General features: G+C 43.3%; 6 protein-coding genes across 6 annotated transcripts; 2 read left to right on the top strand and 4 right to left on the bottom strand.

Annotated features, from left to right (window-relative positions):
* Positions 1–4935: 4935 nt before the first annotated feature.
* M437DRAFT_78383 (glycoside hydrolase family 31 protein) lies at positions 4936–8077 on the bottom strand (the record flags this gene model as incomplete). Its single annotated transcript, XM_041026981.1, has 3 exons — positions 4936–6777; positions 6835–7855; positions 7911–8077. The coding sequence occupies 3 exons, from the start codon at positions 8075–8077 to the stop codon at positions 4936–4938; spliced, it is 3030 nt and encodes a 1009-aa protein (XP_040876275.1).
* A 1398-nt stretch (positions 8078–9475) lies between these two features.
* Positions 9476–10336, bottom strand: M437DRAFT_87867 (uncharacterized protein; the record flags this gene model as incomplete). Its single annotated transcript, XM_041028725.1, has 3 exons — positions 9476–10039; positions 10109–10235; positions 10290–10336. 3 exons carry the CDS (start codon positions 10334–10336, stop codon positions 9476–9478), a joined length of 738 nt encoding a protein of 245 aa, XP_040876276.1.
* A 679-nt stretch (positions 10337–11015) lies between these two features.
* Positions 11016–13344, bottom strand: M437DRAFT_57306 (uncharacterized protein; the record flags this gene model as incomplete). Its single annotated transcript, XM_041023202.1, has 2 exons — positions 11016–12178; positions 12426–13344. The coding sequence occupies 2 exons, from the start codon at positions 13342–13344 to the stop codon at positions 11016–11018; spliced, it is 2082 nt and encodes a 693-aa protein (XP_040876277.1).
* A 1128-nt stretch (positions 13345–14472) lies between these two features.
* Positions 14473–15450, top strand: M437DRAFT_78384 (uncharacterized protein; the record flags this gene model as incomplete). Its single annotated transcript, XM_041026982.1, has 1 exon — positions 14473–15450. The coding sequence occupies one exon, from the start codon at positions 14473–14475 to the stop codon at positions 15448–15450; it is 978 nt and encodes a 325-aa protein (XP_040876278.1).
* A 60-nt stretch (positions 15451–15510) lies between these two features.
* Positions 15511–16892, bottom strand: M437DRAFT_14103 (GPI2-domain-containing protein; the record flags this gene model as incomplete). Its single annotated transcript, XM_041018746.1, has 3 exons — positions 15511–15907; positions 15963–16707; positions 16769–16892. Coding segments are annotated over 3 exons (1266 nt in total), but the record flags the coding sequence as incomplete, so codon positions are not given.
* A 916-nt stretch (positions 16893–17808) lies between these two features.
* M437DRAFT_69286 (uncharacterized protein) lies at positions 17809–18532 on the top strand (the record flags this gene model as incomplete). The annotated part of the gene is made up of 4 exons (XM_041025256.1): positions 17809–18003; positions 18104–18216; positions 18316–18388; positions 18440–18532. 4 exons carry the CDS (start codon positions 17809–17811, stop codon positions 18530–18532), a joined length of 474 nt encoding a protein of 157 aa, XP_040876280.1.
* Between the last annotated feature and the right edge of the window lie 811 nt (positions 18533–19343).

The following is a 19343-nucleotide window of genomic DNA, read 5'->3' on the forward strand; positions in this document are numbered from 1 at the left end:
TATATATATAAGAAATATTATATAGTTAGTAGGTATATTATAGTTTATTCTCTATAGACGCCTTTATAGAAGTACTATAGAAAACGTCTTTTAATACTATCTTATTCTTTAAGAAATTACTACTTAATTCTATATAGTAGTACTATAGATATATTAGTAAAGAATCTAATACTTTTTAAATAGAGATTAACTTTATTTAATTACTTACTCTCTTAACTATAAAGGCTATAGTTAAGGCTTTTTTTAATAATAGAAGAAGATTAAAAACTATTATAGTAAGGCCTTATTACTAGGGCTAAACTATATATAGTTAATAGATACGTACTATAAGCTTAAGCATTAGGGTATCTAAATATATACTACTATTAACTACTTCTTAAGGTCTATTATCTAGTTCTATGCTAGTATATCTACTTACTTAGTAGTATTAGTCTTTAATTAATACGTTTAGACTATTAAAGAGCTTAGCTATATACTACTACTTATCTATACTAATTATAGTAATAAGACTATAATGCTAGCTAATATATACTATAGTCTTTAAGAGGTTAAAGCTAGCTAAGAGCTATTATTTACTAACTACTTTAAGTATAGAACTAGTAAGTAGAACTAGTATATTAAATCCTAGTAGTTCTAGATAATAATAAGTAGTATTAGTATATAGACTACCTTCTTTAATACCTTACCTTATAATAGTCGCTATCTCTTTAATAGGATTACTTTCCTTACTATTTATATACTAATTATCTAATATACTAGTTCTACTTATACTAAGCTCTAGAATCGATATCTAATATACTTATAAAGTAACTATCCTTATATAATTCCTAGCTCTTTAGAGGCTCTTTATTACTAGCTAGAGCTATTCTAAGGTAGTAAGTAAGGGCTAGAGATTAGTGTTTTAGAGCTTTAGCTATAGATTAACTATCTTAAAGAATTTAATAGTAATAAGTACCTTCTACCCTATATACTTAAGTAGTATTACGTTAAGCTAGCTAACTAATTTCTTAGTACTAATAGTATTATTAAGGCTAATAATATTAATTAGATTATAGTTATTAATAAAAAACACTATTAGCTCTATTAATAAGCATATCTATATCTTTATTAAGAGATATTTAGCTATAAGCATACTAGTAATATTAATCTAATACTCTATAAGTCTAATTAACTACTTAGTGCTACTAATTAGTAGCTATAATATATAGGCCTTACTAAAGTACTCTAAGGTATATATAATATGCTTCTTAATTATATTAAGGAGTATGCGTATAATCTACTAACTATTATCTAAGAAAATATTATATAATATTAGTTTAAGGTATAGTAGATTATATACTAATATGCCTATAAAGGTATAGTAGAGAAAATACGCTAATACTATAAGATATAGATATATATCTATCTTTACTACTTACTTTCTCTATTTCTTACTACTTATCTACTTATTACTACTTAACTATAATATACTAGGGTAGATACTATACTATTAATAATATTCTATATAATTAAGAGTAATAGTACTATACTAATTATAGCCTTACTAATCTAATACTACTTAATAATAGTACCTCTTCTTCTTTATAAGCTTAAAGTACTTAAGAACTAGTTATATAATAATTAACTACTAATACTATACCTAAGCTAATTTAAGTATCTACTACTACTTACTATCCTATAATTATATATAGCTGTTATAATAGCTAAAATATCTTTTTAAGAAAACCTCTAGTTAATATAGAGTAAGTAAGATAATTAGCTATTAGTATTACTTAAGCTAACGCTACTTACTATACTAATACTAGATTAATCCTTTAAGCTATTACTAGATCTATACCCTTATCTATTAATAGAATTACTATACTAAAGCTTAAGGTCTAATAAGATTAGATCTATCTATAGGTAGAAGCTTATAAGATCTATATAATTTAAAGTAAGTAAGGTAGAAAGTAGTAGGCTCTACCTAATTAACTATTTATATAGTTAATAAGCTATAATAAGAATAAAGTTAATAGAGAGATATAAGCTATGCTATCTAACTAACACTACTACTTTTTTCTTAATTAGTGTCTTAAGCACTATTCTAATATTCCTTTATTACTTAAAGACTAGTTTCTAGTTACTAATTTTACTATAAAGGTATAAGAAAACTATACTACTACTAACTAACCTATTATAATTAATCTATAACCCTCCTAGTATAAGTTATTTACTACTATATTATTATCGTTTCTAAGAATAACTAGTAAGCTTACTATTATTAAGCTTTACTATAAAAGGTTTAAAATTACTAAGTAAGTATAGTCTTCTAAGTAAGACTTTTCTTTACCTTTAAATTTTAAAATAGTATATCTAATCTTAGTAGTAGTAGCTATAGAAGTATTATAGAGAATAATATCTAATATATAATAGATATTAGCTAATATTAATAAATATTAAAACACTTAATAAGTACTAATTATTATTAATTCTTTCTCTTTTACCTAGCTTACTCTCTCTTTTATTAAGCCTATTTTCTTTTTACTAGTTCCTTTTTTATCTCTGGATATAGTAGAGTAAATAGCTTATATAGTTAAGAGCCTTTAAGAAATTCGTTATAAGAGATCTAAGCTAGAGTATAAGCTTAATCTACCTCTTTTATATAAGATATTATTTAACTTTAAGCTAGCTATTATACTAAGCTACTAACCTCTAGTTATAATAATTAACTATAAGAAAGAAGATACCTTATTTATATAACTAATAGAGTATATTAAAGATATAGCTTTATAGTAGTAACCTTAGTAGTAATAACTACCTTAGTAGTAAAGGGCCTAAAGGTATAGATATAAGCCTACTATTTCTCTATAGGTAGTTACTTATTAATAGGCTTAGGCTTATAGTATATCTAATAATAGCTAAGAAACTTACTAATTCTTTACTCTTACTATTACTACTACTATTTTAGAAAGATTTACTCTTTTTTTAGTTCCTTCTATATTTCTACTTATATCTTATTCTATCTTAGTATCTATAATAGTAATATAAAGTCTTATTATTCTCTACCTTAGTACTATAGAGATATCTATAGAAAATACTCTTACTTCTTAAATTATTATATATTAAATAGTAGTTTATTTACTTTACTTTACTTCTTAGCTTTTAAAATTTATTTCTTACTATATATACTCCTTCTTTAGTAACTACTACTACTACTACTATAGTAGTAGTAGTAATATTAGTACTAACATTAGTATTAATAATAGCTTACTCTTATAAGTCCTTTAAAGCTTTTACTTATAGAGAGACTTATACTAGCGCTAAAGCTAGTTAAACTCTTATTTCTTACTACTCTTATAGTATTACTAAGCCTTTAGCTACTTAGTTAGCTACTCCTATAGAGAGTATTAAACACTCTTAATATAGTAAGAATAAGGCCTCTTAATAAGCCTTACTAGTTACCTCTTTAGAGGTAGCTATATTACCTATATAGTTAGTTTATACTAATACTAATAGTAACTTTAAAGAAGTACCTCTTATTAAAAAGCTTTTAAAGAAAGCTATCTATATTAAGAATAATAAAGAAGAACTATACTATTATACTTACTATACCTACTATACTAACCTTCTAACTATATAAATAGTACTCTTACTACTTTTAAGACTAAGGATAAGAGTAAGGCTAAAGCCCTTAGTACTAAGGTCCCCTTTACTCCTAGTATACTTCCTACTATAGTTAGAGGTCTAGTAAGACCTACTATTAAGTAGTAATAGTAGTCTTATACTACTACTTAATAGATAGAACTCTTAACTAAAGCTACTATAGTATAGTAGATAGTATTAAGTTATATAGCTATAGCTAGTTATATAGATATAGCTAGCTTAGTAGCTAATAGTCTTCTTATACTACTTCTTAAGTTACTTTAGTAGTTAATATAAAGAATTATACTCTCTTATTATTAGTTATAATTATTCCTATTATTATTATGTCTCTATTATTATTATTGCTATTATTGTTATACTTTATATTATTATCTCTATATCTAGTTAGTATAGCTAACTCTAGTTCTTAGTTTAGTATCCTTACTAACTAATACTCCTCTACTATAATAACTATACTTCATATAGTACTATACTACTAGTAATAATAAGACTAAAGCTACTACTACTATTACTATTCTTTATAAGTACTATAATACTAATACTATTATACTTTCTAATATTAGTAAGGCTACTCTTACTACCTATAAGTAGTACTAAGATAAGAAAAAGGGTAAAGCTAAGAAGGATTATTATATATTTACTAAGTCTACTAAGGGTTAGAGTCTTACTTATGCCTACTATAGACTTAAGGGTTATAGTAGCTATAATACTAACCCTTTTAAAAAGGAAAAAAAAAAAGTAAGATTCTTTATAGTACTTTTATAGCTATATCTAACTAAAAGTAGGCTACTCTTAATAAGTATATTATATATATTAAAGACTACCTTAAGTAGAATAATCTTAATATTTATATAGACGAGCTTAAGTATAAGAATACTTACCTATACTAAAGACTAGCTAATAAGGCTACTCTTAAAGAAGATATATTATACTATCTTATTATACTTAAAACTGCTACTTAGCAGTAGATATTATATGTAAATTGACCTTATTATTAGTAATATTATTGCTAATATTACTAATTAGCAAAGCAAGAAATTGACAAAGTTACAAAGCTCAGAATTCAAGAATAAATGCGCAGTTGTACGAATGGCCGACCGTCCGAACCTTGTTTTCATGCAATCAGGCTTCTTGTCGCATCCATTTCAAATATCGATGATGATCTTGTGCGATTCTTTGTTGTGAGAAAAATTCTGTATTATACATTTCTATGGAGATTTTGGCTCCTTATCAACATCTTGAGACCACCTATGTAGGTCTTTTTATCATAAGTCATCTATCTCCTTTTCTTCTTTACCACTCCAGAACCCAGTCCTTGGCCCAGGCACCAGAAGAAGTGGCGTTCTGAAGACCAGTGACCTTGAGAACCTTGCTAGTGGAGTTGTAGTTGACACCAGACATCAGAGCCTGGCCGTTCAGAGACACATTCTTGGGTGCATTCTGAACACCAAGAACAGTGATGTTGGCAAGAGCGTTCTTCTCCTGCCAGAGACCACGAGCAGAGGCGTACAGACGCTGGTTCTCAGCAGTGAAGTCGACATACAGGGTGGAGTTCTGAATGATGCTCTCTCCGTCATCGATGTACAAGCTGCCAGTGGCAGTACCTTCAGCTGAAAGAGCAGCAATGACACTCCAAGAGCTGTTCCTGCACTCAGTGGTGGTAAGGCCAGCCTCCTGTTGAGGCAGGACGCTGCCACCACGAATGTGGACGTTGATGTGGCCCAGGGGTGCGTCCATGGTGACATTTGCACCATAAGAGGCGGGGACAGCGCTCTGGTTGTACCAGTCATACCAGACAACTCCGTCCTTGCTGCCAGGGAAGACACCGTTGACAGTGGTAGCCTGAGGAAGAAGAACGGGTGTAATGAGCAAGCTGGGTCCGAGCATGAATTGACGGTTGGCGTCGACCAGGCTGGGGTCGTTGGGGAACTCCCAGGCCATAGCGCGCAAGAAAGTGCTACCAGTAGTGTGTGCTGAGTGGAAGAGGGTGTAGATGTAGGGAAGAAGCGAATATCTTATCGACATAGCTCTTTTCGAGGCGTCGATGACTGAGCTCCAGATGTAGGGCTCCTGGGAGTTATCGCCGAGGGTGTTGTGGTTGCGGTAGAAAGAGAAGAAGGCGCTCATCTGCATCCAGCGGTTGCAAAGTTCCTCGTCCGAGTTACCAGAGAAGCCACAGGTGTCAGCTCCGAACATGGGAATACCAAAGAGGGAGAAGTCGAGGGCTTGGGGAATACTGAAGAGCATAGACTCCCATGTCGCATAGTTATCGCCACCCCAGTGTCCGGCGTATCTACCAGCACCAGCAAAAGTACTGCGACCGATGATGAACGGACGCTTGGCCTTGATGGTCTCGGTGAGAGCGATGTAAGTTGCGTTGAGAATATCAATGCCGAACAGGTTGTGGATATCATACTCCTGTACACCAGTGGAATGAGTGGCGTTAGGTGCGACAGCATGGACTCCCAAATCGCCAAGCTGGTTGTTGATGACATAAGGAGGGTGGTCGACATTACGAGCTCCAGGAGTAGGTGTGGTTCTAAGGTAGGGCTGAGTAGTAGTGCTCGAGGAGGTCTGTGTAGCCGAGTTGGCAGATGCCTGGGAGGCGGACAGGGACGAAGCAACAGCGGCTTCAGTAGCGTTGGTGATGTTGAAGCCCTCAGGGTATCCGTAGTCGACGTCACCAGGTTCTCCAGGAAGTTGGAAAGGAGGGTGAACGGGGTTCAAGTGCAGGTTACCAGTTCCACAACTGCCGACACAGAAAGAACTAACTTCTGACATGTCGATCCAGATGCCATCGACTTGAATCTTCTGGTGCCATTCCTTGAGAGACTCAGTCCACCACTGAGTAGCGTTCTCAGCAGTCCAGTCGGGAAAGACGGTAAAGCCAGGCCAGACAGCACCAATGTATTCAGATCCATCGGGGTTCTTCATGAACACGTCCATATCATGACCCTGAGAGTAGACAGAGTATGCATCCGAGACGTTGTCAGGGTTAGGAATGTAGAGTGCTGAGTCGACAATGGTAACGTAGTGCTGGTTGTTGCCGTGAAGACCGTCAATAAACATCTTGCCCTGGTCGTAAGGGAAAGTGTTAGGGTCGTTCTCAAAGTCACGGTATTGGAACATGTAATCCTGTAGGAATGCGCAATTAGCAAATTGTCAGATGTTGCATGCGAGAATTAGACCTACAATGTCGTTCCAGATAGTCTCAAGAGGAATCCCAAACTTGGCAAAGTTATCAACAACGTCTTGCATCATGGTCCAGTTCTTGTAGCCCCAGCGGCATTGGTGGTAACCAAAAGTCCAGTACTGCTGCATAGCAGGAAGACCAATAGCACCAGTCTGGTATTGCTTGGTAACCTCAGCAGGAGTAGGGCCATCAAAGAAGTAGAGGTCGATGGTGCCACCGAGAGTTCTCCAAGTAATGTTTCCGGCGTTCAGGATAGGTTCCTGGCCGTGAGAGTTTCTCAAGTAGACGCCGTGACTGTACGAGATGTAGCTAGCGTTGGCGCTTGCATTACCAGTCAAGAGAGTCAAGTTACCGGTCATGGAGTCCTTCTCATAGTATCTGGTGTCGAGATAGAAGGGATGGGTGCCGTACAAGTTTCTGTCAATGGGGTTACCATTGTCGGCAGCGTACATGGTGGCAGTCAAGTTGTCGCCGAGTCTGATGCCGTGAAGGCGCTCTCCCAAGCCATAGAGGTTGTAGTTCTGAGGCAAGGCAGAAACAAATTCAATGAATTGGTCCTCGTAAACGAGAACGGTGCCCTCAGTAGAGAAAAGAACATCGCCAGTCGACTTTCTGAGGACAGCAAAACTAAAAGAAGGATCATTGGACCAGACGAATTGAAGATCAGAGTCATCGGTAACCTCATCAGTCTGCTCGGGCTTGTACACCTGGTCAGAAGGCAAGATGTACCAGGTAGCATTTTCTGCAGTAACGTGGGCTGGCGAGATTTCTACTGCTAGACGGTGGAGAGATTGATAAGCAACAGTGAGATTGAGGACGTCGACGTCGGTGCCGTAGACATTGCAAGCCGGTCCGGCAAGATTTAGAGTAGCCGAGAAGCCGTACTGGTTATGCATAACATTCGAGGCCTTGTATCCAGGACAGACGCTCTGCGCAACCTTGGCTTGTGGATCCTCGACATTGGGTATCAAGTTTGCACCATAATCGATAGCTGCAGGTAGTGTGTACTGAGCAGTGAATCTAGTCGAAAAAAGTCAATGCTTTGTTGCTCCACAAAAGATCTCAAAGAACTCACGTGGTGTATGTGCCGTTCAAAAGAACTGATGCTGTGCTGCCAGAGTATGTAGACGCAATGATACCTGCATCGGCTGTCTTGGTGGCATCAGAGCTGGTCGTCTGAGAGACAGCTGCTACCGCAGGCAGGGCGAAGAGGGCAGCCCTCTTGAATTGAGGAAACATCATACTGCTAATGATCTCAAGGAGACAAAGGAACAGAATGAGAAAGGCTAGTTGTCTGTCAGTGAGAGGAGGAGACAGGAACATGCTGGGTATTTATACACGACCCAAGTGATATATCATCCACCGAGGAAGGTTTGGCTTGGTATGTTCCCCGCTTAAAATATTCACTATGATACTATTGGTCACAAGCACATCATTGCCTTGACGGGCTGTCTTGCATGGTCTGTCCAGTGAGAAGCAAGCCACTTTCAATGGATCGTCAGCAGAACTTTTGCCAAGTCACGGAAAAAGGCAGGAACGAACCTGGCCGATGATGCTAAAGAAGGACGTTGTTGTCAATGCTTAAACCGGCGCCCCGCCATGTGGATGAACATGGAGTGACTGTGGAGATCATCTTGTCCCCAAAGTTTTTTCCCACGGGCATGCCGTCTCCAGAGCCCTCTTGATCATCATCCGACTTTCCTTCCAGATGATTAAAAGCTGCTGATCTCGGAGAGGTTAGAACCCGGATCGATGCTTCTGCTTCTGACGCCCTGCCGGTCCGAGGAACAGGATACTTGAGCCGAACGTCACTTTTTCGATCTTTTACCTCAAGTTCTATTCTGCTCCATTGCAGCCACGCCTCAAACGCAAGGCCGGTTGGATGAGAGCTGCAGAACACCTCCTCTCGCAATCAGATCCTTCGATACGCCAGCAAAACCAGCCTCATGACGTATACTCCAAAAGACCCCTCCAAATGTCCTGAAGCGAAGAAAAACAAGGTTACACAGATGCCCCGCAGTCTGCAAAGCGCCCGCAAGCTCAAGCAACCCCCGGTCCGTTTTTCGGACACTCTTACCCGCAGTCCCTAAAGCTTGTTTTGCTACGGTCCTCTTCTCGGAGAAATTCTCGCGATAATTATTCTTCTCTCTTCGCAATGATATCTCCATCAGGAAACGTGCAAAAAGGTGAATGATGCCCTTGTTGTCTGTGCTGCGGAATGGTGAGAGCGCCCTCGGCACTTGTAAGTGGTGGGAATGTCGGTGGGAGGAAGAGACGGCATCGACGATACAGCAGGTTAGTTACAATGCTGCTGCAGCGTTGCCATCCATCGGCATGAAGTTGCTTGACGGACATGACGATCTTCGACTTGGTAGGTAAAGTTGAATCTATAAGAGCATTCTTTTTGTGATGCTGGTCTCAAAACAAGATCTTCATATGTTCATTTTTGACCTGTGGGCAACTACTTTTCACTGTCGCAGATGACCTTCTTGGTCACTTGTGCTAGTTTAGTCCCCCATTCTTCGCCATTGCCCTTTTTTCACCTTTCCCGGTCTGTCATTGCCAACATCTCATGCCTGTGTTTTGTCAACCGCATCATCAGCAGTGCGAAATTGCTCTGAACCATTCGTGCTGCCAGAACTACTCGCTGGTGTTTTCTTTCTCCTTGCAAACAACGCACTTCTTGTGGTCCTTGTCCAGGTTGTTCTTGACGCAGGAAGAGCAGACGAATGCACCACGCGTCTTGTCAAACTTTGAGATGCCGTGAGTCTCGAGGAAGAAAGTCATGAGAAAATAAGCACGGCCGAGGACTGTGTCGCGGAAGTCTTGCTGCTCACGAAGCTGCTTGAAGTGGTTGATGATGAAGGCAAACCAGCCGTGAACGGGCTCACCCTCATAGATGGCTTCGTGCTCAGGGTACTTGTCGAATTTGTCGGCGAAACGCCAGAGCTTGGCCTGGCAACCCCAATACAGGGAGCCGATCTGGGAACCAAGTTTGGAGGCGACCTCATCACGAAGATCTTCGAGCTGATAGTGGTCTGCGACTTGGTACACGTCAAGAAAGAAGTCGGTGCAACCGTGCTCCATGGGGTTTCCAGACTCGTCCAAGATCTTATTGAAAGCTAGGCCGTAGACGTGACGGATCATGGCCTCGACACTGTTGCAGTCGCCAACCTCAAGCTTGCAGATATCGTCGTTCATTTCCTGGCAAAAAAAAAAAAAAAAAAAAAAAAGAGAATGATATTGGACGCGTGCGAAGATCGTTGAGTTTACCTTGAAGAGCTTGCTGAAGTATTTGGATTTGGCAGCAAACAGGATCTTGTGGACGCGGCGATGAGTTGGATGATCGGTGTCGCCAAAGACAAGGGTGACATCCTTGTGAGTGGGGTCGTTGAAGAGACTATAATGAAGTTAGACAATAGTCAAAGGTAAGATCTTTGCTTGAAATTTTCACCCAAAGGAAGAGCCGAATGTAGTGTTGGCTTTGTGCTCAGAGGTCATGATGTTCAACTTCGGATAAGATATTTGTGTGTCAAGGTATGATGTGGTATGGAGTGGTGGACTTGGTTGAGTCGTGTTGTGTTTGGTGTGATGCGAGGTAGGAAGGAGATGAAGAGGTGAGAGTGCTGAGCAGAGTAGTAGTCCCTTATGCACAATAGATAGACAGCACATTGATTTTTGGATCCCATTCTGCCCTCCGAATAACAATTCGGACCCCTTTGATTAGCCAATGAGAGTATCGGATTCATTGCCAGACTAGGAAGTCGAGAGTGAAGCAGTTGCAGTTTTCACTAGTCACTCGTTTTGTGCGATTTGCAATCATCTGTGTTCTCAATAGCAAGATTTGAGAATAATGAGACTGCTGATATGATTGTTTTACATGGCGGAGGTATAGAATCGCGTGCTCTGACATATAGAGAAAACAACGAATTGAAAACAAAAGAAATGAGCGTACTCGCCAAGAGTATAGACCCTCAACTTGTGCGTTTTGGTATACGAATCATAATTCGTTTTTCTTCAAAGCGCTAGAATAAGGAGAGTATCGGATCAGATATATGTCAAATGCCTTCCGCGCCTCTACATGCACGTAAGACTGTAATTTTTGTGACTATAACCATGCACGATACTGTTGGCAGCTAGACCAGCATTGGTGGAGAGTCGTCATACCATTGGCTTCAATTCAGGATAGGAGTTGGCCAGTCCAAGAAGTAACCCAAGCCTCACGAAGCTCTTTATCCACCGTCAAGAAGATTTCTGCTGTATTCTGACTCGCAAGTCTGTCAAGCACTTTCACCTTCGCACTCATACAAAGATCTCCAAATTCAAGTAAGAAGAGCTTTGTGGCAGCCACTGCTGGCGAGTCTGCCATGCCAGACGAGACGACATTAGGTTTTTGCAAATCAGGCGCCGCCGATAAAAGTTGATCTCGAGGTCGGGTCGTGTTGATGTCGTTGGTGCTGGCTGCTTGGTCATCATCGTCAAGTTTGCCCGTAGCAACCGCTTTGGCAAGAACAATCAAGAATGCCTTGAGCGTTTGCTTCCATTGCTCTCCAGTCCGCTGCAACACATCTTCAAAAGACACAAGATGGCCACTTGCCAGATCCTCCATCTGACATTTGACATCGGTGAGAGTGTGTTCCGCATGGTCGTCAATGTCCTCAATGCTTTTGTCTTTTTCAAGTTGTAGTTCAACCTTGAGATCATCTAATGTCTCTTGGAGTCCAAGTTCTGCGGCTTTTTGGCTGTAGTCCAGTGTTTCTAGCAGATCGTTGATGAGGCGTTGCAATGCTTGCTCAGTAAGCAGCGGCACTTTTGCAGAGACAAGGGTGTGTAGTTCCTTGCTCAATGAGCGCATGGTTGACTTGTTCGGTGATATCATGTCCAGAGATGCAGAACTTGACATGAAGCTACTCGCAACTTTTGCTGAGGTTTGATTTTGTAAAGACATTCCCTCCGTGTTGGTCGTATACTTAGGAGGCGCGTCCCTATTTGTGAAGATCGTAGGCTTGATACTGAGCGTATCAGAACGGCCTGGAGTTGAGACAGTGGAGGGAGACGTATTTCGTCTGGCACTTAGTAAGTGACCAGCAAACGAGTCATCTGCTTCGATTTGGATCGTCTTGGTATCATTCAGTGTGAAGTGTCCAGCAGAAAGCGGATGTGTGTCTTGTACAGTGCTTGGTGTATTGGCTATGGTAGGCGAATAGCCTGTCTGTTCCGGTGAAGACAATTTCTCAATATCATGCGTGACGTAAGAAGTATCGTTGAAATTTGGCGAACAAGAAATTTGCTGTGATCTCGCAGATTTTGTTGGTGGGAAGTCGTCTTCGTGAGCAATGGAAGCTGCAATCAGGTTCAGTTCAGGAACATCTATGAGGATGAACTGTGAGGCAGATCTAGAAAACAAAAGCCATCGCGCATAGAGTTGTAGAGTTACACAATCTTTTCGAGAGACAGAACATTTCCATTAGGAACATCTACAACATCGGCTCTCTGCGGTTGTGTCTCTGCCCTGAGAACAATTGTATACTTCTAAAATTCCAAACTACCACGCGGCATCACGACGAGGGAAAGAGTTGGGAACAGCAACAGAGAAGCGACTTACCATAAGATCGCTTGAGGCAAATCGCTTCATTTATCAGATCCAAATTCTCATTCACGACACGAGTCTTGGGAGTCGTGGGCAACTCAGCGTTCTGTGGTAGAGAATAACGCGGCGGTGAACATGCTGGCTGTTCTCGTATGGACTGATCGTTGAGTGAACAAGCTCCATGTGAGGAAGTGTCGACTTTGACGCAATTGGCCTCTGCGCGTTTGTGCCCCAAGGATGGGTCCTGAGCTTCCGAACAGCCCGATTGCTCAAAATCAATCCGTCGCCAATCGTCAAAGACACCTCCCTTTTCTCCATAGGATTGCGACAAGTCGACGTTCGTGCTACCCGCCAACATCCCTTCAATGTTCGCCAGAGCGTGTTGAGCATAAGTGCTGTGCCCAACGAATACTTCAAAACTATTGGCGCGGGACAGCGAATGAAGCAGGGTCATCAAATGCAAAGCGGTGCCTCCTAGACACGGTGCCTTCTCCGGAGAGACTGGCATCAAAACACGACCGGGTTCGGGCTGAACGAACGGAATACGAAGACATTTTTGTGTAGAAAATTTGCCATACGCTTCTTCCAAACACTGCCTAACATCCTCCGAAGCATCTTTCAGGTGGACAACCGAAGTGCTTGTGGTCACACGAGAGCCCGGAGAAGGAAGCAGATAATGGTCAAGAATCTTTCGACGTTTCGAGACTCGAATAGTGATGCGCAAATGCAACATCAAGTATGTTTCTTTAGCAGCATTCTTGCCAATCCAAATAGTCAACAACGTAGGCTTTCCGGTAGGACATGGTAGTCCAAGCGAGGAGATTTCTGATCGGTCGGGGTCTTTCCAGATCACCAAAGCTGGTTCTTTGCACACCCATTCGAGCTCATGTGTGAAAATGATGCCTGGCGGAGGTTCCATGCTGCGGCAACAAGGGATTTTAAGGTCAACGACCAGGAGAAGTCTATGTTAGCAGGTAAGCGAAAAGGTACACTTATCTCAACTGAGACCCCAGCACTAAGAAAACTGATGCTGGAACCCTCCCACCCGGGCTTTGCGATGTCGTAAAGATTTCAGAGCAGCCCTGACTCCGATTGTACGCCTGGAAGAATCCACGAACCTGACGACGATGTGGTTCCGCAAGAACTCTGCTGCGAAGACTCAAAGCCCAATCCGTAGCCGTGCCTACGCAAAAGCAAGAGACCAAACCTGGACCGCACACGAAAGTAGAGCGAAAACGCGCCCACGTCCAGCAAGAAGAAGTCGAGGGATGTGCTCGACTTCTAAAGCGAGAGCGATGGGGTCCCGCGAGAACCTTTGCTACGGAAGAATCACAGTGTCTGGTTTCTTTCGCTGTTGCGCGACCACGGATCGGTCTCGGATCAAACGCAAGAGTAAAGCGGAAACGCGCCCTCGATCGATCAGGATGTGTCCTTGAAAGGCGTTCTTCGCGATGGAAGGAGATAATAGGCAAGCAAAATGATGATGATATGGTGTGAATGCGCAAGAGACGTCAACCTGAGTCGAGACAGCAACAAAGCTGGAGGTTGAGCAACGCGTGATGCACGCGAGCCTTGGCGCTCGGCGCGCAAGTGGGGGGCTTTCGGATCGCCGCAAAGCAACCCCGACGAGCCTCATGCTCACTGCATGCTTACTACATGCCCATTAGGCGGAGCACATAATCAAGTGAGAAACAGAGACTTACGAATTTCCAGATATAGTTCACATCAAGCGGACCAAGAAGCGGTGGGCGGTAGACGACACAAGATCAGGAAGCGCCGATTAGGTCCCGAGTAGGAAAAGAGGGGACATCCGGCTATCATGCAACAGCGTGTGACCCCGGCCATCAGGGTGTTGTTTTGGCGGGGTAGAAGGCATCCGAGACGAGCTGAAGGAGCACATAAAGGGTTCGACTCGGTGCCAATTGATCGACGAGCTCCTGCTATATAATCTCATCTTGTTCATGTTTCCATTCTCTCGTGTTTGACAATTCATTCCATATATCTCACCAAATCATACGCTATGAACAACATCCACAAAGAGGTGGCGATGCTGCCTCAAACACGCTCTCCTCTATTCAGACTACCTGGCGAGCTGAGGAACGAAATCTTTGATCTCGCTCTGACACCATCTACGCCTATCGTTGATCCAAAATGGGACACGACCATTAAGCCAGAACACGGTCAGATCACTACCCTGGGCATTGCTCTTTTGAGAACCTGTCGTGCCATCTACCTCGAGGCGAACAACTCGGTGCCATTGCAAAACGGGGACTTCGTATTCACAAGAGTCGCCCATATCCAAGCATTCTTTTGCCGCTTGTCATTAGCACAAGCCAGCCATATTCGCCATATCACAATCGATCTCAAAGACGCAGCATCGGGAGACAGGGCGCTACAAAGCGAGCAGAGTGCAACCATTGCCAACGAGTGGGTTCATTACTTCTGCTGTACCCGTGGAGCGCACATGCTGGGAGCCTGGTGCGCAGATCTTAGCACCCTCACATCTGATGTGCCATATCTACGTTCATTATGCTTTGACCTGACCAACTGGCAACCAAGCCATGCTGGTTCGCGAATTGGTGGTTGGAGATACCTGCAGACCTTGCTTCGGAGGACACGAGATTTGGACTCCATTACACTCAAAAGCAAGTGTCTGGACAGCAGCTCCTGGACTTCCCAGCCCGTACCATGGAGCCTGGGCTTGTGGTTCTCTCCTGCTTTCGACAAAGACGAGTCGGCTTTGGTAGATTTGATGGGTCAGACAGTACGCGCGGCGGGAGAGAAGGAAGTCATCTCCATCAAATGGCATACGGCAGACGGTATCACATCGCTGACGGTGACCATTGGAAAGGCAGAAGATGTCTCTCCACTGTCAAGTATCCAAGTTCCCTTGTCGCAGAATGGGAACATGTCATGGGACTCCTTCCTTGAGTTCAAGGACAATCAAGTCGAGCTGACAAGACGCAAGGCATCGTTGTCCGTGAGTAGCACCATCTGGGACAATGCACCAGCAATTCAAGTGTAGAACAGCAGAGAGAGATAAAGTCATAGAGTCATAGACGAATCCTGATTTCTCTCTTCGGACTTAATCCCAATGTCGTCTGATAATTGGACGTGCGGGATCCCAAGGCCCGTGAATCTCGTTCTTGTATCTTTGTAATCCAATGAGCCACCAGCTGGTGATACCCATGGCAAGACACGTGAGAATACCACCGAGAATGGCACCGCCAACTCCGGCTTTCCATCCTCCTCCTGTGATAGTGACGCAAAGTCCACCTCCTGCGCCGAGGACAGTCAATGCAGTCAGTATCAAGTGACCTGTCCAAGAAGCGTGTCGACAATGTCGCCTGAAGACCGGGAACAATCCAAACACCTCGATACTGAAAAGTGTCAGGCTGAAGACTTCATTGGTGTATTGGAGACGAGAAGCAAGCACTGTGGATGCCATAAGAGCAGCATTCGTCGACAAAGAAGCAGGAAATCTAGCAGAGCTTTGTCAGTAGAGACTTGATGCAGGAAATGTGTAGAGAAACATACTTCGCCTCAACACCGGCACCATAGTCGAAGGTGAAGATGTTGATGATCAAAAGCCAAGTACTCATGGCCCAGATAGAGTCCGGGGAAGTTGACACGGTCAAAGATTTCAAAATGGGGCTCAAGCCTAGTAGTGCACAATAGATCAAGATGGCAGACTTGGCCGTTGCCAATCTCTCTTGGTTGCGAGGCGAAAGTGAAGAGGTCTGATTCTCAAAAGGTGGGTAGTAATTGTAACTCCCTGACGAAGCAGCACCGCTTGGATTAACAGTGGTGGACGCGGCTGATGCTGAGCCCTCTGTTGCTGAAACGACAGATGCTTGTCGTGAAGCGGCTACAGTCGAAATACCCAAACCTAGCTTAGCATTGTCTGACATGGTGGAAGCAGGATCTGCAGGACTCAAGGGCCCTTCCTGGATGCGCTGACTATCTATGACGGCTTTGGACGAAGCTGTGGCCTCGGCAAGGGCAACGCGAGCAGCCTGAGCAGCCTCCTCTTGTCCTACCCAGTAGTCACGAGCGACCCAACCCAAGATGGTACCGAAAGTGGCCCAGCTGACGACAGATACAGGCGACACACGTTGTTGCTTGATGCCGACAAAGCAGCAAACGAAGATGATGACGGAGCCGATGTGTTGGACGATAACAGTAGAGTCTGCAACAAGCGGCCAGAAGTCATAAGGTCGGAGACGAGGATTGCGTTGCAGATGATCTAGGAAGGTCTCTTCATCCGTGTAGTTGTCAGGATCTGAAAGTCTCAGTGTTTGATTCGTGGTATATAGCATCTCTTTCTGCGGCGCTCCTCGTACATGCTTGTTTCACCCAAAGCAGCTTCTTCCATGTGCGTGGTCTCCTGCGACTGGCATTGCGACTGCCACGGTTGCCTCTTTTGCGTTTCTCGTCGGATGCGCCATCCTTGTTGGTCGATCGGTAAGGCGGAGAGTATGTCAGGAACGCGTCCTCGGGTCTTAGATGAGATGAGGTAGATCTGGCAGTCTCTCTTCTCGAGATGCTTGCATCAGACGCAGATGCGCTGACTGGAGCCTCGAATGGTGACATGTCATGAACGAGACCATGATGCATCTAAACCGTCTCCTTGGGAGCGTGTGCGCTTGGGAGAGTATCGTTGCCAACGTTGCCAATCGACAACTGGCACGGGCCTCGTCGGGCTCGCTTCGCTTCCGCTTCGCTTCGCCTCGGCTTTGCGTGAGCGAGAAGGAAAGACCGGTCAACAATGTCTCTGTTTCAGCATGAGACATCTTTCTCCTGTCATCGTATCATCGTCGTGCTCTATGCTCCCATGTTGGTACGGGCATGAAGATTGTTCATGTTGTGAAACAGCACAATGCTGTCAGGTCGATCAAGTTACTCCAGCGTCAACGCCTCTTCGCTGGACTTGACTCCGATAACACAGCAAGCTTGCAATTTCCTAAATGCATGCATGCATGACGAACATGGAGTGCAGGAAAGCACTTGACAAGCACGATCAACAGGCCCGCTTCGCTGACTAACAAGCACTTTTTGGGCCGGTCGATCTCAATCCTCAATCTTTGAGCATCCCCGAATCGCTTCCCAAAGTTAACGAACTCTGTGAACAAAACGTCGCCATGAGCGCGTACAGAAAAGACCCTCCAAAAATCGGTTTCCATGTCTCCGAACACTGGTCACTACCGACACACCTACCTGTCGTACCGAGTAAGTTGCAATTAATGGGCAATGCTTCCGACATTCAAGGACCAACGCTCCAGCCCTAGAATGGACCGAGTGTCTTGCGAACCGATGTTCTTACCTTCCAGAAATCGCCAGTTCACCAAGTTCGATCCACAACCACGTTGTCCTATGTATAACCATGTCTCAGAATAACTTCTTTCCAAACGTCCTGCGACTAAATGACATATGGGATCTTGATCGTGACCCGAGCTCTTGGGAACACCACATCGGAAACGATGTCAAGTTTCGAACTCGAAGCACAGATAACTACCTCTACAAGCTGAGGCTGATGTGGACGGATCACTCACAGTTGCGACAGTCCTCTAGTTGTCCTGTATGCCAAACCTGACCAAGCACCGACTTTATCGGTGTTGATTGGATGAGAGCCAGCATGACTCTTCATAAGCAATCTCATATCGGCTTGTGGCGTCAAGATTTTCTGGCCAAGGCACTACGGAGGAGGTGAGAGTTCATGTCAAGCTGTCCATCCTGGATGGCTCGCTTGTGTCTCAGCTATACCACCATCTACCCTGCCGTTTGCCTCAGGGTAAGCTATACGGTGTAGAATGTCATCTGTCAAAATCAACCCTTTCAAATCAAACAATTACCCTTCACCGCCAATCATCAACTTTATGAGCGCTCACAGTGCCTATTACAAGCTCAAAGTTTCGGTGAACCCGGATGCATTGACAGGCCCCGCAATCGCAGAGATGCCGATTGTATGGTGCTAGTGTTTCGCCCTTTAAAACACTACTGACTCGAGCCTCAAGGACATAGTCACAAGACACATACCGGTAGCAGGGCGCATTGGGAACGAACCGATGTCAAGAGCACGAGCCTTTAAGCAGAAGAATCTTAATTGAATTACCAAGCAAGAGCCAGATAGAGATCTCGGGCTTGCGGCGGCGAAGAAGACGGCTGTTTTGACCCTTGTGTTCGGGACGTCATGCAGCTGGTGCGTTGTGATGAACTTCGATGATCAAGTTCATCGCTGACGTTTACTTTCTCTTTTTCTGCTCTGATATATTGTCTGCTGGCGATTCCGTGACATATTTCGACCATTTTTATTGTTTCATAAGTTCTGGTCTCCTACCAGTCTGCGACAGAACAACCACTCGACAATAAAGTCCGGTGTCGGTATCTTGCGGAGTTTTAGCTTGGGATTTCCGATAGGTACAGACCGCTACAACATACTGGTACCTAGACAACTGGTAGAAGGCCTCGGCAGTTTTGATTTTGCACCACAGCTCCCTGTGTGCTTCTATTGCGTCTGGAGTTGCACCATTCCCATGCGTCTCGCGACATCAAAAAAAGCTGGATTCATCAAGGCAATATTTGATACTCGGGCAAGAACCTAGGTATCAATGGACGACGAGTTTGCTCTCGAAGTCCTCCGGCTTGCCGAAGGTCAAACGGTTGAGGCCTTTGACGAAGATTTGAGAAGTCAAGCACGAAACCTGGACATTGACATTGCTCCTCTCGAAAACAAGTCGAGGGAATTAAAAGTGTCATCAAGTTTGACAAGCTCGACGCATCCACGACGATCTGTGTCTACTGGTTCTCAGGCTTCACACTCGACAGACTTTACAGATGCGTCCCGCGTCTCCAGAGATTGTCCCAATGCCAGGACTCGACCAACCCGTGGACGACGCTGTTCCACCACATCAACATCAA

This window comes from Aureobasidium melanogenum (genome assembly GCF_000721775.1).
Source record: "Aureobasidium melanogenum CBS 110374 unplaced genomic scaffold scaffold_26, whole genome shotgun sequence".
NCBI classification, from domain to species: domain Eukaryota; kingdom Fungi; phylum Ascomycota; class Dothideomycetes; order Dothideales; family Saccotheciaceae; genus Aureobasidium; species Aureobasidium melanogenum.